Source organism: Amblyomma mixtum, chromosome 2 (genome assembly GCF_055824585.1).
Source record: "Amblyomma mixtum isolate Tamu chromosome 2, ASM5582458v1, whole genome shotgun sequence".
Classification (NCBI taxonomy): Eukaryota; Metazoa; Arthropoda; class Arachnida; order Ixodida; family Ixodidae; genus Amblyomma; species Amblyomma mixtum.
Window position 1 is genome coordinate 60,058,036 of NC_143013.1, and position 25,390 is coordinate 60,083,425.

Below are 25,390 nucleotides of genomic sequence, written 5' to 3' on the forward strand. Positions count from 1 at the left end.
CGTTGATGTCATGGGCGGCAGGCTCATCAAGGACAGGAGAAGCGTCGTCGAGATCGATGACATCAACTGTGCCAAGCGATTCTCCCCGAAGTAAAGTGGTGGGGAAAGGCAACGGGTTCGCGACGTACAGGGCACCACAACCACCAGAAAGTGTGAGCACGGCATGAGGGAGCATGACAGATTTTCGGTGCGCACAAAGAGGAGAGAGTGAATAAAGGACAGTAGCGTCAGAGAGGGCAGCACAAGTCAGCGGCACGAGAACAGATGAGAAAGCTGGCACGTCGACGTCGTCAGCGGCGAGAATAGGCGCGGCGGTAACAGGGGAGGCGTCCAGAAGAGCATCACACAGCGGCGACAAATTAATTTCAGCACGTGCACAGTCAATGATGGCGTGATGCGCGGACAGAAAGTCCCACCCGAGGATGATGTCATGAGAGGAGCGGGTGAGAACGAAGAACTCAATGGTGTAGGAGAGCCCATGGATGACGAGGCGGGCAGTGCACGCTGCCAGAGGGCGAATGGGGTCAGCGCTGGCGGTGCGAAGCGAAAGGTCCGAAAGCGGCGTCATCACTTTTTTTAGTCTGCGGCACAAGTTGCGACTAATGATGGACACGGCAGCACCAGTGTCAATGAGCGCGTCAACAGTAACACCTTCAACAATCACTTCAATAACATTCGTAGGAGCGACGATAGGGCTTGAGACGGTCGTTGACGGCGCAGTTCTTGCCTCCGGAACTGCGGCGCCTAGTTTTCCGTTTGGAGGGGTGGTGACCGGCCGCGCATAGGGGAGAGCGAACGGCGTCGAGGAGACGGCGACCGATGGCTGCGGTTGTAGGAGTCGGAGCTAGACGGGGAGGGATGCTGAGGAGGCAGAGCAGAAGAGACAGGTACGGAAGGCAACGGAACATCGTACGTCGGCGGGCGCCCGTAGTCGTGAGAACCGGATCCGCGCGTGCGGCACCAGCGGGCCACATGACCAGCGAGACCGCAATCATAGCATATCGGGCGGTTATCTTGGGTACGCCACGGATTCATAGGGCGGGGACCGGTACGAGACAGAGGATGGTGAGTGAGTGGCAGTGCAGGGGCGAGCTGCCGCTGAGGGTACACGGTGACAGGTGGCGAATAAGCAGGCACAAACGGTTGAGGACGTGGCCGGGCGACTGCTTCTGCATATGTCAGCGGTGCAGTGACCAGAGGGGGTGGATTAGTGGGCGGCAGGACCTCAGCTACCTGCTCCTGGATGACACGCTGAATAGATGGCGACAGCGATGGCGGTGGGGTGGATTGGCAGGTAACTATCGATAATTGACGAGCGACCTCCTCCCGCACAAACTGCTTGATGTGCTGAAGAAGTGTCGGCTGATCGTGGGCAGGACCGCCTACCGCCAAGCTGGAAAGGCTGTCGTCCGGGCAAATGGCACGTCGGGTGACATGACGCTGTTTGCGGAGCTCGTCGTAGCTTTGGCACAAAGAGACTACGTCGGAGACGGTTTGAGGATCTTTTGACACCAGCATTTGAAATGCGTCGTCCTCAATGCCTTTCAGAATGTGTCGTATTTTGTGAGTTTCGCTCATAGATGGATTGAGCCGCTTACACAAGTCAACTACGTCCTCGATGTAGCTGGTGAAATTCTCGCCGTTCTGCTGGGCACGACTGCGCAAACGTTGTTCGGCACGAAGTTTTCGGACAGCGGGGCGGCCAAAGACGTCAGTCAGGCTGGTTTTTAGAGCCGCCCAGGTAGTAAAATCCGCTTCGTGGTCGCGGAACCACAAGTTGGCGACATCGGTCAAGTAGAAGATGACGTTCGTGAGCTTAACGACGTCATCCCACTTGTTGTAAGCACTCACGCGTTCGTAAGAAGCCAACCAATCTTCTACGTCGGTATCGTCCGTGCCGCTGAAGAGCGTAGGGTCGCGCTGACGGACGGCACCGGCACAGACGACAGCGGTGGGAACGGGCTGGGCCGAGGAGTCGGTCGTCGTGGTAGAGCCTGGTAGCCTGGGCATCGTGGCGTAGCAAGGGAACAGCAGGCAGCACCTCCACCAAGTGTAATGAGAAGACTCGCACAATCAGTGTGAACGGCCGGTCTTTGTTCAAGCGGTGCTGCTCAGCAGGCCAGCGTTCGCAAGCGCGCTCCCGAGCTTCGTCAGCTTCGTCTTCTATCTTCTTCGTCTCCTTCGTCGGCGCTTGCCGCTGGGGCAGCAAACCCCAACTCTCTTTATTACACTATCAATAATCTTACCATCGACTGTTTCACTATCGATAGTCTTGATATCGATAGCGGTTCAATCGCTAGTAGTACTATCGATAGCAACACTATCGATAATATTATCGATAGGCTACTATCGATAGTAGAATCGATATTATTAATATCGATAATACTATCGATAGTCTATCGATAGTAGCACTATCGATAGTTTTTTACACTATCGATAGTTTCAAAAAAATTATCGATACTACCGATAGTCAATTTTCCGATACTAGTTTTGCATCACTAGGCAGGACACGTCGTTGTAGACTTTTCTCTGAAATAAGCATCCATTATATCTTGCGGTACATCTGTCAGAATGCTCGAGAGATTTTTGAGGCTTTAAGCAATAGAAGAAGTAGCAAAGCAAGTGTGTCCACTCCGTCATTCTCACTTCAAATAGCGAAATCTCTCTACTGAAAAAAAAATTGACGGCATGTGGGCCGGCCTTCGTCCGTTTAATTCTGCAGTTCAGTTTCTGCACACGCAGAAAGGTCAAGTGCAGGGGTGAATTTTTTTTTTTTTTGGAGAGGCGGGGGGGGGGGGCAGGGTCCAAAAAAATGGTTCAAATGGGTCCGACCTCCCTCCCCCCCGCCCTCCCTCCCGCAAATGCTTCCTCCAAGAGACACCCATAAATCTGCCTCTGGTCTTGTGTATAAACTGTCCCTTTCTTTGAACAAAACTTCAACGGTTAAACAGCAGCTTGACTTCAGTTTTTTTTTAGGGATCTTTTACGCTGTTGCCAACGTGCACGCTAACTACCTCGGTCGCGGTGGACTGGCGAGTCCACAGTGGACTAGCTCTTACGGTGGACTTAGAGTTACTGTATATGCTACAGTAGCTCTAGGTGGACTGGCGAGCCCACGCCATCTGGTGGTGATGGAAAGATATACGGAAACGGGCCCTTGTCGTCTGCGCAGACATTATGCACCCGAGGAAAGGTTTGGGGATGGAGACAGGGCACTGGTTATTAGGAAATAACGAACGTCTCTTTTAAGAGGTGCAGGATGAAAAAAAAAAAACTAAGCAGTGTTAACTCTCTGGACGAACTCCAACAGAGCGTCTAACACTTTCTTGCGTCGTACGCTGTCTCAGCCTCCCTTGATTCAAGGAGCTCGCGTATAGAAAACGCCACGAGTTAAACCCGAGTCCTCGGGGGCAGCTGAGAGAAAGAGAGAGAGAGGGCGGAAAGAGAGAGAAAGAAGGAGAGCCTGGGGGCGAGACATGGTAAAGATCTGATCGCCATATTGCACGAGGGCTGCTCGGATTTCTCCGGCCGACTCGACCCCCCAGACCGGAGGTCAGTCGATAAGAGGAGCTGTCGTGCTCTTCTCTTGTTTTTGTGCTGGCGACTGTCCACACACACACAAGTACAAACAAATAAAACAGCAACGACCGTTCCCGTTGGAACGGCAGCCGACTGCCGCACAGAGATGTGTGTAGGGGGAAAAGAAAATGAAGAAAACGCTGTCTACGGGCACGGCGGGTGCGCGGATCGAGTTTCGGAATAACAGCTTGCATTTTGCAGGCGACGCGGAGCGCATACAGTCATTCACCTGTAAGTGGGTGGACTGCTCACTCAGGGGTGGTTCCTTTAACGCCTCCTCACCTTAGTTTCCTTGTCGCGGGTAGCATTCAGCGTGTGTCGCCGTCAGCTTATGTGAGACCGTAGTTGAATATCATTTGCGTACTTTAGTGTGGTAGCACTCATGGTGGCCATTTCCCGCAGCCGTTGTGTGTTTGTTTGTTTGTCTGAAGCCTGCTTTGTGGCAGTCCCCACCGGGTTGTGGGCAACCTGCCAAGTACATATGTGAGTGCGTGCGTGCGTGCATGCGTGTGGTGTGTGTGTATGTGTGTGTGTGTGTTCGTGCATGCATGCGTGTGTGTGTGTGTGTGTGTGTGTGTGCGTGCGTGCATGCTTGTGTGTGTGTGTGCGTGCATGCATGCATGCGTGTGTGCGTATGTGCGTGCGTGCGTGCGTGCATGCGTGTGTGTGTGTGTGTGTGTGTGTGTGCGTGCGTGCGTGCGTGCGTGTGTGTGGAAAAAGTTCCTAGGGCTGAGGGTTGGCAATACATGAAAGAAAACATACGTGGTGAACGAACGCTTGACGTTTCGGCCGGGGACCGGCCTTCGTTTGAAGAAACAGAGCTGTAGGCAGTCTCCTGATTTTATATGCGTACGTACGTTATCACTGTCTTAACCAATGACGGTGAACATGTAAGGAAAATGTGTATATAGGTGTATATATATATATATACCTTTTCCCTATGCCACAGCACACCGTCGCAAGTGGCAGCTGAGTTAATGGTAGGTCGCGGGAGGTTGCTCGGGAAGAGCAACCTGGGTCGCACAATCATCCAGAGATGGCAGCACCTGCCATCTCAGGGCAGTGGCACATCGCTTAACCGCTCCAGCACCCCGCCAGGAGTGGTGCGATGATTTCAAGGGATTTACGAACGTAGAGAATGACCAATTGGCATACGTGAGAATTAACCCATTTTCCCTCTTTGAACAACTTACAACCATGAACAATGGATTGAACGCCGGAACCGAAGCGAAATAAGAGGTTCTAGCACACCTAATCGACCGTCAGTCATTTTCTCAACTGTTTAGCCCTTGTTCTTTGGCCTTGAGCAGCCGTAGGGCCCGAGAAAAATAAAATGATTTCTACTTATTTCTCGGCGTCTGGCGTATTGTGACACCACGGGCCAGAGCATATATGAGGACTGGGCCTTATAAAGGGAGAGGTCAACCCAGGGATGAGCCGCCCGGAAATTTGTTCGACCGTTTCTCTGTCCTCTTCCTGTTCTCTTATCCCTCGTTCCCGCACGCTTCCAGAGAGCTCAGGTGTCAACCATGTTGCGAAGCGGTCAATGCGCGTGAAGCTTATATTGCTAGTTTTACCTTAAACGAATTCCTTTTCCTTGTCTTCATTTTTTATCGCAATCTGACAGGTCCATCCTGCTGACATTGACGGAACGGTAGAAAGCGAGGAGACGAAGTTACTTTATCAGCTAAAAATTGGTCCGAAAAATATTTTAATCGAGAGTCTCTGTTATGAGATCCGCTGAGCATACACTTTGATGCGAGAGATCTTGAGACGTATTTCGTAAATATTAGTTTCCAAAATTCATTCCATAACCCTTTGCCTTTGGTTTTTACGACTTGTGACGTCATAACTGACAGCTAAAGAAACGGTGTCGATCGTCTGCTTCCATATAGAAGGTTAGGCTGACGAATGAGATGGGAGCAAATGAAGGAATAACGAAAAAAAAATGTTACAAAGTACTCCGAAAGGAATTGCAAGTGACTGATTTAATACGATTGATTCATCCGTGCTATCTCGAGCTAAATTTGCAGCTTAGTGGGAATAGTGTAATGGTGAATTTCCAAAGCATAAGGGGTGCTTTGCAATATTATCTAGAGTTGACACGGTAAATAGGGGAGGGAATATTAAGACGAGCCAATCATGCTTATATGGTATAAATCAAAATGCAGTGAAAGAATCCCTGAAACGCCTTTCTGTAAAACCTAATTAGCCATAAACAAAGAACGCCTTTAACCTTCCCGGTCGCTTTGGATGTGATCCGTGGCAGTTGACTGCGGCAGCTATAGGACTTAAAAGAAGGAAAGAAAAGATGCGAGCCCCACAGCTCTAGAGTAACATCATGGGCCCAGATGTAGCGCAGGAATGGGCTGCGTGCAAATGCGAAGTGTGAATATGACGCAGTAATGGCGTTGTGTGTACTGTTTAAAAGTCATTTTGTCACACGAACAGGACCTCCGTTGCACAGACAAAAAGAAAAAAACTACTGGGTTTGCAAAAGCGGGTGCTTTCTATCTAAGAGATTTGAGAATTTATTAAGTAGAACCGTTTATTTCAGAATTTATTCGTTATAAAAGAAAATTCGCAATACCCGTATCTTATACATGGTCGGGTTCGACCGCGGGCCGTGGGAAATGCTTTGGCACAACACTGCAGGAGGTGCATCCTTGGCAAGCCATGCATTCGCGTTTTTCAGCGGTCCCTTCTTGAAGGCATACATGGTGAACACGCATTTCGTGTCCCAGAGGCAGCATCGCAGGGCTCTGCGGCCATATGGACTTTTCTCTCACGAGCAGTGCCATTCCTGGCCTGACACCATCTATACAATTCTGTGATGAAAAACGACACAAACAGAGGCTGACCCTGGCAGAGCTGAAGGGAACCAGGGTTTGAAACGAACACTTTTAGGTAGCCACAGGTGACATATCCCGTGGAAGTCTTCTAACTCTTCAGGCTTCCCGGCGTCCTTGACTGAACAGTCCGAGTAGATCGCGTGAGTTTCGACCATCCGTGCAAAGCAAGCGACAGGATGGTGACTGAGTAATACTTGTTGGGGGGCTAGTTGGTGCATGTTTCCAGACAAGGGATGTAGCGACGAAACAGACAACACACAGCAAGATAGACGGGACAGGCGCTGTGTGTTGTCTGTTTCGGCGCTACATCCCTTGTCTGGAGACAGGATGGTGACGCCATCAGACGAGCGGGAAGCTGACCAGGTTGGCGATCCTGCACTGGTTACCGTCGTCCTTGGCCAGCCGCATGTAGCCGTGCTCGCCCCAGCCCCGGCCCCAGCTGCGCAAGGAAGGCAAAGGAGAAGATGTGTGAATAGTAATAGTTGGTTTCTTGAAGACATACTTCCACCCGAAAAATCCCGAAGGCTCTCATTCATGAAAACGTGTGAAATCAATAGAATAAAAAATAAAGGTACAGTTGTAAAGAAGCACACCACGCGGACCAGCCACGAGAGACAGTGAAACAAGTCTATGCTGTTCATTTGTCGTGTTGGTTCAGTGGTTACGGCGTTCGGCTGCTGTGCACGGAGTCGTTTGTTCAATCTCGAGCGATGCGGCCGCATTCCGATGGAAGCGATGTGCAAAAACGCCTGTGTATTGAGTTGCCCGCCAAAAAGCCGCAGGTTGCTCATACGTAGCCTGTTGCTTTGGCGCGAAGGAATCCGTGTCAGTGATCATCCTGAATATATGAACTCATACCCAATAACTACGGACAAAAGCATTTTTGGATGGGAAAGAGTTTATCAGCGCAATTTTTTCATATATTGTAAGATTTCACTATAACAGTCAATATATCCGCTGATCTCCCGTCGGCAGGCTTGAACTTTTTTTGCTAATAACGTTTTTGCTATCGTCAAAAGCGTTCCCCATTGGTTTTCAACGGCAGTTTTAAATGTACGAGGCGAGCGATGGAAACACAACAAAAGTGTTTTGCTACAAATCGAAAGAATGGACCATTACTTTCAATATTTTCATATCAGTACTTTACAGCTTTCCAAGATTCAAAATTTTTCTCCAAGAATATTGGACATGTTTCGCGCAGTTGAAAACAAGCAACGGAATGAACCAACTAGCCCGAGAACTAATCACATATACGGGGTCTGTTAGAAAAGTATCCGACTTTATTTTTTTTTTTTTTTTGCGAACACCTGATGGATATGAAACAAGCGCGCTTGCACCAGCCGACCTTGAACCTTCGTGCGCATGTACGAATATTTTCCGGCCTGCCGATAGCGTCAGTCGCTGGGACGCAGCGTTTGAGTGAGGCAGTGCGCAGTGCTCTCGTCGGTTTTTTATTACAAGGAAAATGGCGGAGCGACAGGAGCAGCGCTACTGCATCAAATTTTGCCAGAAACGGGATGACAACCAAGTGGAAACTGCTCGGAATATTTAGTGCGGCTTTCGGTGAAGATGCTATGAGCAGCACACAAATTAAACAGTGGTACAATTGGTTTAAATACGGCCGCACATCGGCGGAGACCGAGCCACGCTCCGGTCGGCCATCATCATGCCGAAATGACCAGGTCATTGCCGAAGTGAACGCTGTGGTGATGCGGGACCGTCGTGTGACTATCCGAGAAATTGCGGAAGAGGTGGACATCAGCAATTTTTCTGCACATTCCATTATCCCCGAAGATTTGGCCATGAAGAGAGTTGCGGCGAAATTCGTGCCGAAGCTGCTTCGCGGAGCAAAAGCAGCTTCGTGTTGAAGTCTCGCAGGACATGCTAGATTCCACAAACAGTGACCCCGACATCATCAACACCATAATCACTGGTGACGAGTCTTGGGTGTACGGGTACGACCCGGAAACCAAATTCCAGTCGTCACAGTGGAAGCATTTCATGCCACCGAGACCAAAGAAGGCCCGCCAAATGCGCAGCAATTTCAAAGTGATGCTGACTGCTTTCTTTGACACCCTCTGTGTGGCACACCACGAGCACGCATCCTACAGGGTCAAACAATGATCAAAGAGTACTATAGGGACGTCTTCCGTCGCCTACGTGGTGCTGTGAGGCGCCAAAGACCGGAGGTGAGGCCAACAGGAAATTGCCCCATCCATCACGACAATGCTCCTACACATTCCTCGCACTTGATTCAGACTTTTCTGGCGAAAAACCTCACTCCTGTAGTTCAACAGACTCTTTACTCTCCTGATATGGTCCCCTGCGACTTCTGGCTGTTTCCCAAGGTCAAGAGGACATTGAAAGGAGCGCGATTTCAGACAAGAGAGGACATTATGGCTGCAACGACAGCTGAGCTAAACTCCATTCCGAAAGAGGCCGTTTCGGAATACTTCCAACAACGGTAGCACCGCTGGGTGAAGTGTGTGGAGTTCCAAGGAGACTACTTTGAAGGTGATTAGGTTTCCAGCGCTCCAGTTATGCCAGTTTTTTTTTATTCGGTCAAAGGTCGGATACTTTTCTAACAGACCTCGTAATACCTCACTGCAGCCGGAGGGCAGTTATGCGCCTTCCCTCTGGTTTGCCCTCACCTCACGCTACGTATATCCTGGCATAGCAGGATTAAGCGACTGCCATTTTTTTTTCTGTTTTTACATTAGACTTGCAGCCTTTCCCTTCAAGTGATTCTTTCTTCCAGATTTCAGTAGTGTAGTACAATCACTGTAGCCCACCACTTGAGCACCTGTGCTGAAACCAAGAAAGCGTTTTCGGCTCACTGGATGGCAACGCGCGAGAGGCGGATGCCATCGGCCATTAGTGGCAAGACATCATCATGGGAGGAGTGCGTGACCCACCTGTTTTTGACGATCCAGTACTTGGTCCCCTTTAAAGTGACTCCGTATCCGACGATGACCACCGCATGAGTCACCTCGTGCAGGCCGCACTCGTCGTCGCTGTACACGCCTGCGCCGAAATCACGCGTCCAGCTCAAATTCCCATTTACATATTCGTTCACTCAGTGTGAGAACAGAAACTGGCCCGCCATTGTGCCTCACTGCCTATGGTGTTCTACGCCCGAGTACGAGTTTGCGGGCTGGATCCCCTGCCACGACGGCCGCTTTGCGACCGCTCGTACGGGAAGGGAAACGCGGGACAAACGGTGATCTTGTCCGTCATCTCTCGTAACGTTCACCGTCAAGACAGACATATAAACGAACAGAAGCATGCACTGATCGATGTCATACCTCCTCCATAGAATCGGAAGGTGTGCAGCTTGGCGTAGACGGCGCCTGACACTGGTCCCACGGTGGCAACGGCCACCTCCACCAGCCGCTCGTCTCCTTTCTTCACTGTCACCGTGCCCGTAACAGTAGCACCCACGCTGTCGTTCCTGAAGTGGCACACGCCGCACTGCAGAACACCGAGCAGAAACGTCAATGACACGTGCGCCTATCTAACCTGCTGACAATTTGTGAGTTGATCACCATCACAAAGGAACATTGAGAGAAAAGATTGTGCTGATAGGAGCACGCGACTATTGTGCTCTGTCAGGGTGCAGCTTCGTAGTGCGTCCGGTAGATGGCGCCGCGACTTCAGTGTCCTTGGTAGAAGGCCTCCGCCTAGTGGGCCACGCTTTTCTTCGGCGGCAGCGTCTTACGAGGGCGACTGGTAAAGTCGAAGCACCATTAGGTAGATACCGTTTTTTGCTCGTACCAGCATTTCGGTTCGCCGTAGCATTGGCAGGTAGCGCGTCAGCTTAATCGTGACAGCGAGGAGTTTGGCGAAAGAGGAAGGCAAGCAGAAAGGCTCGTCAGCAAGAGAAAAGGAGCGGAGAAATAGAGCACAGGGAAATCCTGATTATTGGCCTGCGTATATTGAGGCGCGCCCAAGTCGGCATTTGTTCGTCTTATTCCATGGTCGCCATAATTACCAGCAGAACTAAACTGAATCCAAGTAGAAGGTCTCCTTGACCCTTCTCCCGAGCAAGCCAAGACCACGCGCTGAGCCACAGATTTTCTAAGGTCATTGCTCACATTATCCGGAATTCGATACACGCGCTTTTAGTTCCCTTGGCTACCCCCCGTGGCGCATAGCTTTGAACATTCCAAACAGCGTGTTGACATCGACCATGACGTAAGAAAAGTTGGAGGCTTATCAAGGTTTAAGCCCAGTGGATGCGAAGCAGCCTTCGTTTTGCATTCTTATTATTAACGTCCTTAGCGTTTGGAGGCATCTTGACCGCATACACGCCCGGCGCAAAGACGCTGGCGCGGTTGCGGGCAAAGAGACTGACGCGACGGCGGGCGCGCGCCGCTTCATCCCTGGCGTGACGTCACATATCACGTGATGCAGCGATGGTGGCGCCGCCGCCGCGTCGCGCGCGACGGCGCGAACCGAAGCGTGGAGGCCTCCGCCGGGCGACGTCCGACGGCGCGATATGAGGCCCCATCTGCAGCCGGTGTGACGTCATCACGTGACGTCACATCATGTGATCTCACTTCAAGGTCAATGGTGGCCACCGCCGGGCGTCGCGCGAAGGCCCAAAACCTACGTTAATATGCTCCGCATAAAAGAAAATGACCGAGTCGCTGCAGAACAGAACGTGATAGGCCGCTAGGCTTAGCGACACCACAGCTGGGTGCTCTCCCAAATTTCTGGCAATGTTCTGATTCTCCCCTGATTCCGACTACGGGTTCCGTTCTCTGCTATAATCACCGACCACTTCTTTACGCACCGCATGTCGTGCTCAACACCACGCAATCCGGCGTGAACAGCAGTGATTCACAGTTTATCTAAAACGCGCTACTTTGGGACAGTGAAAGAAACATTTACGGAACTCCAGCAACGAAGCTAAATTAAAGGTACAGAAAATAATAATTAGAGGAAGCTTATGCCAGAGAATTGTAGAACAGTCTTATCCTGTCAATACTCAACTATCAGGATGAAGGCTAACGAAAAGTCTTGAGGTTAGATTGAGGACTCCGCAATGAACAGTGGGAAAGGAGGCAGTAGGGGCAACGATAATAGCAACAACGTGGATTGGAGAACAGACCCGAATTCAGGGTTTCTTAAAGGGGTACGGACAGAAAATTTCGAACGGAAACAAACGACAGAATTTGTTTCATGGCGTAAGGAGATGCCTTTTAGCAAGTTTAAGTCGCAGGCGTTGACTGGAACATAATTTAATATGAATGTGAATGTTGTCCGAGGAGCCGCTCGACGTATCCACCCACATCGAGTAACCTCAAGGTGCACTTGCCCCAATTATTGTGACGTCACCAAACTCAGTAGATTTTTTTTTTTTGGCCGACGGTTCCGACGTTATCAAGTGATCAAGGGTTCTGGTGACCCATATTGGCCAGTCAGCCATGACGTGAAGGTGCACTTAAGCGCTGGTGCCGACCGAGATCGAAACTACCAGTACAAAGTTTTTTGTAATTAGTTGTTAACGCTGCGCACTGGTGTTTCGAGCTCATCTGTATGACCACTAGGTCTGTGGTCATGAAAAAATAAGAGGGACAGCACGGGACGTGGAGTGGATAGATAGGAGGACGCACCTTTTCCTTGTACGGGTAGCTGTGGGCGGTGTCGATGGCCCCGCGGTCTCGGACGCACTGGAAGGCGTTGTCCATGAGGCCCCCCTCGCAGCCGCTGTTATCGTACCTCTCGCCACAGCAGTCGAGCAGGTCCTGGGCGCTCAGCTCCACCAGGCGGCCAGTCTTGCGGGCATGTTGGCCCTCAATGGCGGCCGCCTGCCAACCCGAATGTTGCGGCGAAAGAGCGAGGGAGGAACTGTTGATGTTATCAGTAACAGATTTTTGTGGTCAAGGCTGCGCTGTGAGCGATGCAATAAACTTGTTTTTTTTTTTTCATTTTGCCTCTGTAGTATTCTAATGCAGTATCCAGCATCGAACCCGTTAGCTCATGCTCAGTATCAGAACAACAGAAAGATAAAGGGGAAGTCGGAAGGCACGGAGGTTAACCAGAAGGTACGTTCCGGTTGCCTAGCTGCCCTACAGTGGGGAAAGGGATGAGGGACTCTAAAAGAGAAAAAACAAAGACGTGAGGAACATGGGCATTAAGTAGGGATGGGGAAATGCTTGGTGTCAAGATATACAATCTTTCGCACAAGCATGAAGCCCTCAGGTATCGAAACGCTGCTTTGTAGGCCTCGCGGTCGCCGCGGGATTGCTATGGCCATAGCAGAAAGCCTAACCCCTGAGCCAAATAGATGTTTTAGGGATAAATAGACATGTTTCCATGAATGTACAAAATCAAAGTTGCGAATAATTTCGACGCGGAGCAAACGGTTCCTCTGCAGCGAAGCTATGGTGTCAGGATTTGCAGGCAGCGCCGAGAATAAGTCATCTGTTGAAAGATTTAGCACTGCCTCTTCGCTCGCTTGTGCCCAAAACTGCCAGTCCAGCTTGGGGCCTCGCTCATTAAACACGGTACAGCTGCGTGTACGTTTAGTGTTCCACTGCATATTGACGTTCATGTGACGTACGTAGTTCGCCACTCTTGTCGTTAAAAGCAGAATTTGGAAATGATGGGCCTTGCATGGACTGTGTAGCAAAGAGAGAAAGCTTTACAAAGGCACGCAGGTTCCGTTTCTTGGAGGTTAATTGGAAATGTTTATCTGTTTTTTTTCTCGCTATAATGTTGCTTTCGGCGCTGGTTGCTTCCAAAGTTCCTGCAAGCCAATACTTCGAAGGCTGCCAAATTCAACGCTCTTGAGCCAGCATCAAAAGGTCGCCACGTGACTGGCTCCCTCACCGCGCTGAAGGCCCAACAGGATCCGCATATTCCCTGGTCCTTGACGGAAGTGACGAGCTGTTTCCGCCAGTCCACCGACGGGGGCATTCTGGGCCCGAGATTCTCGGGAGGCAGGAACGTGGACGTGTTCTGTGGGCCCAGCGGCGTCGGGATAGGCTTGATGCCTCCCCCCATCAGCTCCTCGAATTCGTGCTGCAACTGAACAAAGGGTACGAGCACACCAGTAAAGAAACCAAGTTCACTCGGGTACACTATCACATACAAAAAAAAATGTTTAGGATGAAAACTTGTCTTCAGTGCAAGAAGGCATGAAAGATAGACGGCACGAAATTTCATGTCAGTCAAGACGAGGAGGAGCAAATAGTCTTGTAAGGATCAGAGGGCGCTGGGCTCTATGGATGAGCACTGAGGATGAGAGTTCTCTTTTCCGCTTGCCTTTCCTTCCTCTCTCTTTTTTTTTAATAACTCTCTGCATAATTACATTCACTCTTCTGCATCTTCTCATCTGTAGTTCGTCTCTTTCTCTATTCTATATTTTGCGAATTATTTTGAGGCTATTTCATAATATTTTAAAGTACAACATTTTTAATGCGTTAGAGCATTACTGTCATCACCTGCTCGAAATCTCTCCGTACGGTGTCGTGTGATGCCGCCATCCTCCAGAAGGCCTCCACCCACTACCCGCTTACCTTTGCCCTACACCCTCCGGAATCCTCCACCCACCACCAAACACGCAAATACACCCGCCCGTACCTTCGCCTGCCACCAACACCCACCTTTGCCCTTTACCCACCTTCACCGTCGATAAGTCTCCAGCCTACCGAACTAACCCACCACTAACTACCAACCTCCGCCCTCCGCAAGGCCTCCACTCACCTTTGCCTTCCACCCCCCAGAATCTGCCACCCACCCACTCGCGCATATATCCGCCAGTATCATCATCTACAGCAAACCACCCACATTTGCCTTCTACCCACCTTCACCGTCGATAGGCCTCCACCCTATCCAACTTCACCCACCGCCAACTACCCATTCCCACCCTGCACAAGGCCTCTACCCACCAACTTAGCAGTCCACCCCTTCATCGTCCAAAAGCCGCCGCGCCACTGCCTACACAAACAGCTAACCTTCTCCCCACCGAAGTCACCCACCACTCACCTCCACCCTCCCCAAAGCCCTAACCACCACTGAACCGCTCAATTCCACACTCATGACACTGGAACGTAAAAGCGGCGGCGAAATACCATCCAAAGCCGCAAGCGTGGGTGATCATGTATATAGCAGCGAAATGTGCACCGAATTTCGATTCCTAAAATTCTCACAATTTCGGAAAAAACATTCCTTCTTTGCAAAATGATTGCTTCTCAAATTCTCTGAGAAAAGAACAGTACCCATAAGAGAACTTTACTCCATGGTCTTATTTGACGATTTTGAAGACCAAGAGTTGCACCAGATAAAGGTTGCAAAGGGTCTGTATTGTCATGCACTGATTTACTGGCGTCTTTAGGCATTTGAAACGCTCATTTGTATTGCTACAGATACGAGTTTATACATGTAAGAACCGATAGTTGTATTTTTGGTTGTTTGCACCTATGAATAGTTTCTTTTCCTCTTATTCAAATAGTTGTCTCTTTAGCTGCATCTGTTATTTAGACTTTGTAGCCACCATGTTGTAACCACTACGGTCTGATCCGTGTATACTTTTCTTGGCCGTCAACTAAGCCGCATGGGTGTCTATCCCAATATCTTGTAATGTGTTCCCCAGACACTGTGCAACCAATATTTCCTGTGATATTCATTGAATTCTAATACTTTCATACTAATGTACTTGCAGTCATTGTAAGCTTTAGTGAGATATATGCAATTTTATGCACCCAAAATTATACCACAACACCCTGTTCTAGAATCACACTCAGAGCCTTGACCATTCACCTCGCAGGCTGGCGTTGTCTTACGACTCCAGCAGTACAAAGAGCGATTGAGGACGCTTTTCTCTTGTCAGCATAAAAGGTAGGCGATCATTTTCAATTGTTTTAGAAGAGAAAAGTCTTCATTTGAATTCTACGACTCTCGCCGTCGCTAGATATATCCTCCCACCCCCTCTCGAATGCATAGCGGACAGCCACTTACCAGGTCCCCGTACTGGTTCATCCTCAGCTTGAATGAGACAAGTCCGCGACCGTACCGCTCATTGTGCCTGGCGATCGTGTAGCGGTTGTCGAGGAAGATCTTCCTGCGGAACGCCTCTTCTTCCACGCTGCTGTAGCTCTTGTCTGCGCGTCGAGCATTGAAAAATGTTATAGGACAAATAACCAGGTTCGCGAAACACCTCTTCACACAGGTGCAACTCCTAATTGGCCAAGGTGTTTCCTGCTGGAGGCTGTGACTGCCTCGCCAACAATCGTGGTCGGCCAGGATACGCGCCATGGCCAACAACAGCCCAGGTAGCACCGAAACATTGCGATAATGTTACATTTTTGTTACGCTACAATGTTATTTCAATGTCCTTAATGTCCTTTTTTTCTAATGTTTTTGTAATGTTACATATCAATGTTCGAATAACCTTCCCCAAACATTCATGAAACATGTAAACAACATAAATGCAACATTCTCGAAAATGGTGAAGCAGCCCCGCACAAGCATGCAGGCCTGCCAGTGGTGACGGCACACAACTTACAGCACTTTGCAAGAACCAACAACAAGAGCGACGCCTTCTCCACTACACTACAGCACAGCAACTCGTATTCACTCACCTCCAAAATGCCGCCGAGCTTATATACTCGCTACTGCGGGATGTCCCATGAGTGACAGTGGGGAATGGGTAATAGCTAAAGTTTTGTGACAAAATAATGGGGCTCTTCATGTAATCTATGGCGAGTACTAAGAGGTGTGGTTACAAGGTACTGTTAGTTGAAAAACATCTTTACTCTAAGAACAGTGAGAAAATGACTGGAAATCCGTGCTCGAAATATATTTGCAATGTTGTTTTATAGTTGCGACTCTAACATTATAATAAAATTTAGAAGATTATATTAAAACAATGTTTGTTTATAATGTGAAAGTAACGTTTCTTATGTAACTTATAACGTTATATGTTAATTTTTAATGTTAATGTAAAGTTACTATGCAACATGTAACATTACTCCAACTTACATAACATTTTTATAACACTATTCTAATGTTCAATGCTACCTGGGAGCGCTCTTACGCATTGTAGCCAATTAAGGGCTGCACTGGCATCAAGCAATCGTCGCAGATAGAGAGGTTATGAATGGCTCAGTCGTGACAGCCAGCTACTCTCTAAACGAGAATACGCCTGTATGGGAGTAAAAACGGAATACGCTGTCTTCTAACGCACTCCCGTTTATAATACGCTTATATGGAAGTGAAAGGGAATATGCTGTCCCCTAGTGCACTCCGTTTTATAAAAGGAGGTGCGTTAGAGGACAGCTTATATATAGGACAAGCATATATAATCCTGAAGAAGACCGCACCGCGGTCGAAACGTCGACAGTAAATGTGCCTTTGTGTCTTTGAGAAGTGCGTATATATATATATATATATATATATATATATATATATATATATATATATATATATATATATATATATATATATATATATATTACGATGAAAAAACTTGCTCGACTGCTGATAACATAAGGAAAGAGTTGAAGTACACTTCTTCACAAGAAGTACACAAACAACGTTACCCTGATGAAGGACGGTCCACCGTCCGAAACCGTCGGTAAATAAATGTTTCTCTAAGAAGTGTACTTCAACTCTTTCCTTATATTTATATATATATATATATATATATATATATATATATATATATATATATATATATATATATATATATATATATATATACGTTTATTTTGCCAACAGTTTCGGGAATGGTATTCCCTTCGTCATTCCCGAAACTGTTGGCAAAATAAACGTTAAAAGAACAGTCGCGTTTGTCGTAATACTGTACCTAAACTAGTAAACTGGGCCATTGAAACCCCTACTGAATACAATATATATATATATATATATATATATATATATATATATATATATATATAGCTGACTGGCTTCTGCCAGTCAGTAACGGACGAGCGACGCGCAGGAGTCCCCCAGGGCACTGTGTAAGGACGGCTTCAAAATTCACAACAACGCGGGTTGCTAAATAGGATAAGCAAGAAATATAAAAATAATACACAAAAAAAATATTCGAATCCATGAGGACAGTTTAAAACAAGTCCTGCTTTTTAGCACGTTGCTTCTTCTGCGGCACAGCTACAGATCTCGCTTTGCGAGAAAATAAGGTTATTCGATTAGAACATTCTTCATATATTTGTCAATGACCAGGTCTCTCTCCATGACGTGGAAATTCATTTGGCATTGCAGACCCTTTCGCAACGAAGTATGCACTCAAAGAGACGTGTACCAAAACAAACAGGACGAAGCGCGAACTTTCAACTGGTCTAATCTTTCGTATCCCGTACTATCTATACGCGTCTGCAGAGTTTCTCACGGCTTCCCGCTGATTTTCTTAGCTGTGCATACATGCCGGAAACTTGATAAACCGCGTTCTTCCAACACATTCAGACGAATACTGTATTCGCCTAGAAGTAATCAGGTAGCCGTTACAGCGGGAAAACCGGCAACTGCAGCGCGGTCTGTAGCCCTTCCTTTGTAAAAAATGGTCTATAGACAGTCTATATACTTCTTACAGGCTCTATTGCCTTCCTATAATAATTCTTTATTGCGCCAAATATTAAAAAAAAATGTACAGAAATCCGGCCTGCCAAAGCCTCATAGGGCTTGAGCGGCAGAGCCCGACAGGCAGCGGAACCACGCAGACATACACACAGGCAAAAAAAAACACATTCAAAATAACGGACATCAAATTAGTATGACGGTGAGAACAAAATAGACACAAGACTCATGTTACATGAAGGAAAAAAAAAATCCTCATCAGATTAAATCGCAAGGAAGAAAAACCAAAGTGGCATATAACAATACCTCAGATCAGTGCAATAAATACAGCAGTAACCAATGACATCACAAGATTTACTTGACAGGTGGTAAAGCACATGCATGATGTCGTAAATCCTCTAATTAATGTATCGCAGCATCTTTTTTATTTTGTATTTAGTTTTTGCCCGGCGAACACTTGGAGGTAATCTGTTAAAGTGAAAGGGAACGTAATAATCTCTTAAACGCCTTCCATATCTTGTAGACCGTCGGGGAATACAAAAAGGTTCCTTCGGTCGAAGAGACCGTGTGGGAACATACGGAATCTTATAGTCACTAAGCCAAAAATGTTTCAGGACGATCGTTTCCATCAAAAGGCGATCAAAATCAGGTAGAGAAAATACCTTAAAGAGATCAGAATTGGAGGGAAGGCCTAAATCATAGCCGATATTTTTAATAAAGATCGTAGGAGAGAATTAATCCTGCACTTCCAGCGAACTGCACAGTGACCATAAATCGTTATGCCATAGCGCAGTATGCTATAACCAAGGCCGTTTACGATAACTTTGCGTATTGAAAGCGGCATGTAGTACCTGATGTTGTAAAGCACACAGGAGACGGTTCGGAGCTTTTTACAAACGTGGGACAAGTGATCATTCCATGAAAGAGCACTGTCAAAGTATAATCCTAGGTATTTCACTGTATTTGTATAGCTCAAGGGTATACATTGACATTGGGAACAATCGGATCCGTGCAAGAAAAGGTGATGGTTTAAATCTACCTTCTTCATCGGGCTGTGAAAGCATATAAGCTGAGTCTTAGAGCTGTTAACTTTAATTAGGTTGCCCTGATCAACCTTTTCGCTCATGACGCCTTGAATACATTCAAGGAGACAATCTCCACGAGCGGAGAATCAGACCTGCATCATTGAGTTCCCACCACTATGGTTTAACGTGGTAAGCTGACAACGAGGTCCACATAAATTGCGTTTGAGGTGACTTATACAACAAATCTTACCATTCCCGCACGACAAAAAAAAATCCATTTATTGATTTAAATCACTCTTTTCCATTCGTGACCTATCCACACCGGGTGTTCCTTTACCTACATCATCCCGGAAATCTAATTCTTTTCTCAAATGTGCGGAGTTTGATCTGGCCTCCTGTCGTTTAGTTCAGAACATTGCAAATGACGTCTCACAGCCTATGGCGTTACTGTAGAGCCTCATAACACGGTCAAATCTTCTGAAATGTCGATAACTGTGTTAGGTTCACGCGAACAACGTCTTTCCTCGACGACCAACTTGGTTGGTCGTTCTGGAGTGTCTACTGCGAAGATCAAGAAAACAAACCTCCTTTGAGCCTATATCTCTTCAAAACTTGAGATGACGCGGACTGCGCTACTATGAAATCTAGTGAAACCTGTTGGTGTTTCATCACATAGCACAGATAGCTGCCATACGAGGCGTCCTGATGGTGTTACGTCAACCTCGCACTTCGCCCACTGCTTGTAAAGATATGCAGTAATACATATAACCGCAGAATATGTCACCTGAAAGTGACAGCAAGTTAATAATAATTTATAACAGACGGAAATTGAAAGCAGTGAGAATCGTGCTTGAATTAAAGGACAAAAATGGTAAACGAACAGAAGGCAAAGAAAGAGTTCGTGCCCTCGAAAACTCCAGACAAAAGAAGGAGGGCATTATTGCACAATAATATATTAGGTCTTATAACTCTGATATTTTGAATATATGCGAAAAACTGAAAATGTAATCTTTTTGTACCCTACTTTATACCTATACTGACTATAGCAGACAATTGCCGCAGTCTATTGCCGCAGGCTATTGCCGCACTTAGACGGACGTGCAAGAGGAGAAGTTATGCGCTAGTCTATATGATTTACTTAACGTGACGCCGGCAACACGCCACGATTGTACTCACGGTGCATAGCCTTGAATTCCGCCCATTGCGCCTCGGCCCAGAAGTCTCGAAACGCAGAAGACCGAGGAATAGACAGTTGTTCCAGGAACAGGACAATCCAAATCCACAAGAGCTTCATAGCTGTCCTGCAGGCAATTTAGACAGGTCGTGGTTAAGAGTGAGTAAGTGAGAAAATCATCTAATGCACAGAATAAATCGAGGTTAATTGGGTGGGCCCTTATTCCAGGATCCCTTTGGCTTTTGCTACCGCGCTTGCCCGATACCAGGCGTGTATATGTGTTTGATTGAGGATGTTTTTGCTAAACACCTAAATTCACGATGCGTAGATGAACATGGCAAGTTTTTAGCGAACATTTCCAGCAGCCTTGATTCTTTTACTTAACCAGCTGTACTTAACCAGCTGTGGTAAAAACATTGTTTTGACTGCGAACACTTGCCCTAGAGAAATAACGCACAAGTGACGCAAACTAGCCAGTAAATAGTAGAGTAGGTGAGAATAGTGCTATACGAAGACGCGAATTAGAATACTTGTCATTATTAAGAGCTGCCTATAAGCACCTGCTACGGCTGTCGGAAAGCAAAGTGACTAAACGGCACTCACCCCTGTACGAAGAAGAACTATAGGTGTACGAGGGACGAAGGGCTGACTCTTTAACGTGTCCGCCTTTTTAACCACTCTGCAGTCCATCGATGACTGCCCGTGTCGTCTGCACAAGTTTTTATCTTCTAGACGCCACTTACTTTGTCACATGAGTGGCTTGAGGCCTCCGTCTCATGCCCGATCCCGTGCCTTGATTGGTTATCCTGATGTCCTCTCCTCTGTGAAGCGTAGAGTTTGCAGGGCGGTTCCCAGGCAGTCGATAATGTGAGGACGACACGGCCTATCCTGGCGGGCTTGATTCACGCGCTCAGAGTGCGGAGAGCTGCTTCTCATTCTTATTTGTGTGGCAGTCCTATTACGCTTGATCATTCCGATCGTATTTCATGAGCTTGTCCTGCATATAATGCTTTCAGCAGCGTTGCTGAACCCACATCGTGCGCTAAACAAACCGTTTTTCGTCGCAGGATGTTTTTTTGCATCTCGACCGAATGGTGCAGCACAGGAAAAAACTGGCATTTCTTTGTCCCTCAAGGTTTTTGCCCTTATCCCGGTATTGCCACTGTGCTAGAAGTTACATGCCTATAGTTAGGGGAAATAGTGGTGAATAAGATTGCTTGCCGCCTAGCTGTAAGCCCTGGCGAAACAGGCAGCAGCTGCCAGCGATAAAGAAGCATAACAATGAACCGTAATATTAAGCACCACAAAATAGGGTCCTGTTCTCTCTTCGTAGAAGACAGATGCCATCCGCACACAACAATGGATGGCAAAAGATTTAAAAAGAAAAGACGCAGAATAAATGGATTACAGGTCTGTTTTTGACCAGTCTAATTAATTTTCTCAGTATTGAGCACTATTATATAGACCACGAGCAAAGAGCACACACACACACACACGCACACGCACGCACACACACACACACACACACGCACGCACGCACGCACACATGCACACACACACACACGCACGCACACATGCACACACACACACACACACACACACACACACACACACACACACACACGCACACGCACGCACGCACGCACGCACGCACGCACACACACACAGCAAACGCTGTTTTTTTTCGTTCTGTATTTCATCTTTCTTTCTATGTTCTCTTCGCGTTTCGCTCAGCAGCTTCGACTTCACTCCATGTGAAACAAGCCAAGGCATCCGTCTGCTCGATCACGAAATTGCAGTTCACCTTATGGCCTAGGCGGCCGCATATTCCTATGCAAGCGAAATGCGAAGCACCCGTGCAGTCAGGTTTCACTGCATGTAAAAAACTCCAGGCATTCGAAACTGGCCCGGAGCACTCCACCAATGCGTGCCCAGCAGTAGCCCAGATGAAGCTTCCACACCTGGCAATGCGCTATCCGGCACCGAAGCGCAGCACTGCTATTACTAGACTGCGAACTGCAATGCCAGGAAGCGCAAGGTGGGATGCGACAGATGTACACATCACTCCTCTAGGAAGGCGGCAAAAATATTCACAAAAATCTGCGCGTAGAAGAGAATAATTAATATATAGGTCCCTACTCGTTTTTCGCTTACATTAATAGGGTTTTGTGAGAAAAGGTAAGGACGAGGTGCGCGGGGATGTACACTTTGTGAAGTCAATATTTGATCGCCAACAGTTGTGTACAGTCACTGCCTTTTTGTATTTTTCAATACGCGAGAATGACTAATGAACACAAGTGTGTATGATTTTCCAATTAGGTGTTCAAACTCAAATAATGAAGGTGCGTGTTTTTAAATGATGCATATATTGTTGTGGAAACATCATACAAAATATCTGCTTGGCAAGTCAAAGTAACTGTTCAAAGACGTTTCGCTTTATTCAGCTGAAAGGAAAATTGTAGGCGCAACAGTAAACAACTGCTAGAAACATTTTGTTGCAAGCCGCCGTGATGTGGTTATGGTGCTCGGCTGCTGACCCGAAAGACGCGGGTTCGATCCCGGCCGCAGCAGTCGAATTTCGATGAAGGCGAAGTTCTAGAGGCCCGTGTGCTGTGCGATGTCAGTGCACGTTAAAGAACCCCAGCTGGTCGAAATTTCCGGAGCCCTTCACTACGGTGTCTCTCCCCGTAGCTTTTTCAACGTGATCGGCACGTGACCACGCTTGAGGCGCCGAGCCAAACAGCACTATCAGTGCAGGAGCAAACAAAGCAGCCTTTCCCGCCAAAATCGACCGGCCGGAACCGTTTCGTGCCAGTTGACGAATCACAAACGAGAATGCGCAGCATATATATCCGTGCATGTAGAGAGAGGCTAAAGTAGGATTTTTCGCAACCATAAGATGTCGCAGTGTGTCGCGCGACTCTCCAGCGGTTGCATGACAGACTGATGCGCAAGAAATCCGAGTTACTGATTGGACCGCGTTTTGTCAGCATGGTTCTTTCAACAAAAATGCTGCTAGGGGAAGCAACTGAAAACAGCACTAACATTAGGTTACATCACCCCCCCCCCCCCCCAATCCCTCCCCCCCGCCTCCGGCCTCGCACCACGCAAAGACAGCCCCCTCCCCCTCAAAGTAATAGTAAGGTTCAGCAGGGTGGCTACGCCTACATTGGAGATAAATTTGAAATGAGTGTCCTGCAGTGGACTCTTTCATGCTGCTGATAATGAAGTAAATGCGTCAAGCTTTTTACTGGCTTGGAGCTCTCCTTATTATAGAGAGTTTTAGCACAACCGCACGGATAATGCAGCAACGCACTGCACCGTAGTCGTGCTTGTCACGCCGCCTTTGCCGCACGCACTGTTTTTACCGAACGGCGGTGCTAAACCTCGGTTACTTAAATATTCGTAATACATACATGCAGCTAGCCGACTCAGGAGAATTCGAGCTCAAAGAGCACCGAAAATTTGTTCGAATTAAGGGGAGCCTTTTTTATACTTCGATGTTGACTTGACACGACCAAAGCGCCGCTGCGAATAAACCGCAAGTTTGAATGTAGCGCTTAGAAATAACGAGGTTCCACTGTAGTAAGATTTTAGGAAACAACGAAGGGCTCAAAACTTAGAATGTACAGACTGTCGCGTCACCTACGGGCAAATTTATATACCACTGCCACTTTAACTGGAGTTGGCACTCTTCTCGGTGTAGCTACATAGCTCACAAGGAGTCGGTACAGCCACTGGCTACCGAATATTTTCTCAAGGCATATTCTCGAATACGATGAGAGCCGGGACAGTAATGAGTAATGAGTATGAGTAATGAGTTCCACCTTTAGCAAGCTAAAGGTGGAACTGAAGTGCACTTTAGTTGAGCCGCTTGGATTGAACGGGTAGAAGACAAATTCAGGCACCTCACGCTGAACCGATCGCACTTCTCTTAAGACACTACGGCAAATGTGAGCGACAGGGAGACGGGGAACAAGAGCCTAAAACGCCAAAAATAATCCATGCAGAAAATCGATGACCACGTTGACACGCAACAGCCGCAGTTTCGCAAAAAGAAAGAATGCATTCGTTGCCGTCGCTCCACATATTGATATCATAATTTTGTTTAATGAAGGTGCAGTTAACGTCACAAAAAGTTAAAATTTGTCCAACTGCAGAAATTTGGGCGTGAACAAACTTGGCGATGCGCCGCAGTGTTTCGTCTTTAGGATGCCACCAGTCCAATCGTCATCGCAGCAAGCAATATATTTTTGACTCGTAAGTGTACATAAGTAGATGAGATTCGCATTTCGTTGTATTGATATTAGAGAGCTTGAAACAGATGCTCGGCATGCGCTCGTTGTTTGCTTGGCTGGCATGGCTTGTGTGTGACGGTTGTGGTCAGAGGCGCTTGCCGTGCCCGACCGTCTAGTCGGAGGCACGGCTGTAGGCGTAAAAAAAAAACCTCAGGCTAAAAAAATACCCTCTTTGTTCTCGGCGAAATTTGTGTTTCTGGATCGCATGCGGTCGTATATCGCTATGAAAACATGGATGCGGCGCATCATTTTTGAATGCGCGCTGGAGGCGGGCGCTCGCGGGCGCTTGCTTAAGACTTGTGGTTGTCGTGTGCGATGCCACGGGATGGGTCGTCGTGGTCAGTGCGTGTGGTCAGTCATTAGCGAGCTAAATTAAAATCGACGTTTAAAGCCGCGCGTCCGCGTAGTTATTAATATGCGCTCGGAGTCGCGTGGGGCGCGGCACATGGTTTAGTTTCGCTAGAAGTGCTCGGTTGTGCTCTGTATGAGAAATGTGCCTAGAAAAGCAGTCATGCTGAACGGTGGCGCAGGTGCGAATGTCCATTTTGCGCCCGCGGTGGACCGTGCCTGTCGATGGCGTGAAAGGATGGAGCGCTCGCTTTACCTTCGCGCGTTGTTGATCGGTCGGACTCTGTGATGTCTTTTGGGTGTATTAGCGGCGATTGCGTTTCTTAATGCTGCGATTGTCCGCATTATCTTGTAAATCAGTAATCGACGCGTGAAAAGGCAAGGCGAAATGTGTTGCTGTATGATCTTTGGCGCCGCGAAACCGCTTCCATCGAGCTGTGGTTAAGAGCTGGCCTCCAGTTTCGGTCCGGTAAGTGTTTTGGTGGGTATTAGAGGCATGTTTAAGAGATGTGCCCGCCTTTGTGAGCGCGGTGTGAGCTTACGCAGGCGCTGTAATCGGCTGTCTTGCTC

General features: G+C 47.8%; 2 protein-coding genes across 5 annotated transcripts in view; one reads left to right on the top strand and one right to left on the bottom strand.

Moving 5' to 3' along the window:
- LOC149359462 (uncharacterized) overlaps positions 1–25,390 on the top strand; it is a 57,179-nt gene that overhangs the window by 22,696 nt on the left and 9,093 nt on the right. Inside the window, exon 1 of one of the 4 annotated variants that reach the window (XM_089571678.1) lies at positions 24,396–24,434. The exons of 2 other annotated variants lie outside the window; for them this stretch is intronic. The gene's annotated coding sequence lies outside the window, so the exon portion shown is untranslated. Of the gene's footprint in view, positions 1–24,395; positions 24,435–24,457; positions 25,290–25,390 lie in introns of those variants that run through there. One more of the 4 variants, XM_089571677.1, reaches the window with a different exon arrangement.
- On the bottom strand, positions 6,321–20,294 carry LOC149359463 (cathepsin L-like). Its single transcript, XM_089569053.1, has 7 exons — positions 20,177–20,294; positions 15,399–15,541; positions 13,269–13,466; positions 12,050–12,244; positions 9,737–9,902; positions 9,347–9,455; positions 6,321–6,870 (listed from the first exon to the last, which is right to left on the bottom strand). The coding sequence occupies exons 1-7, from the start codon at positions 20,292–20,294 to the stop codon at positions 6,771–6,773; spliced, it is 1,029 nt and encodes a 342-aa protein (XP_089425179.1). The 3' UTR covers positions 6,321–6,770.

What these genes read in the sequence shown, in the direction of transcription:
- LOC149359463 (XM_089569053.1), bottom strand. Translation starts at nt 20,294, where the DNA reads ATGAAGCTCTTGTGGATTTGGATTGTCCTGTTCCTGGAACAACTGTCT. An exon ending in GCTACCCGTACAAGGAAAAG is followed by an intron (nt 9,903 to 12,049) that starts GTGCGTCCTCCT and finishes GGTGTTCTGCAG; the next exon opens with TGCGGCGTGTGCCACTTCAG. An exon ending in TACTGGATCGTCAAAAACAG is followed by an intron (nt 6,871 to 9,346) that starts GTGGGTCACGCA and finishes TTCCTTGCGCAG; the next exon opens with CTGGGGCCGGGGCTGGGGCG.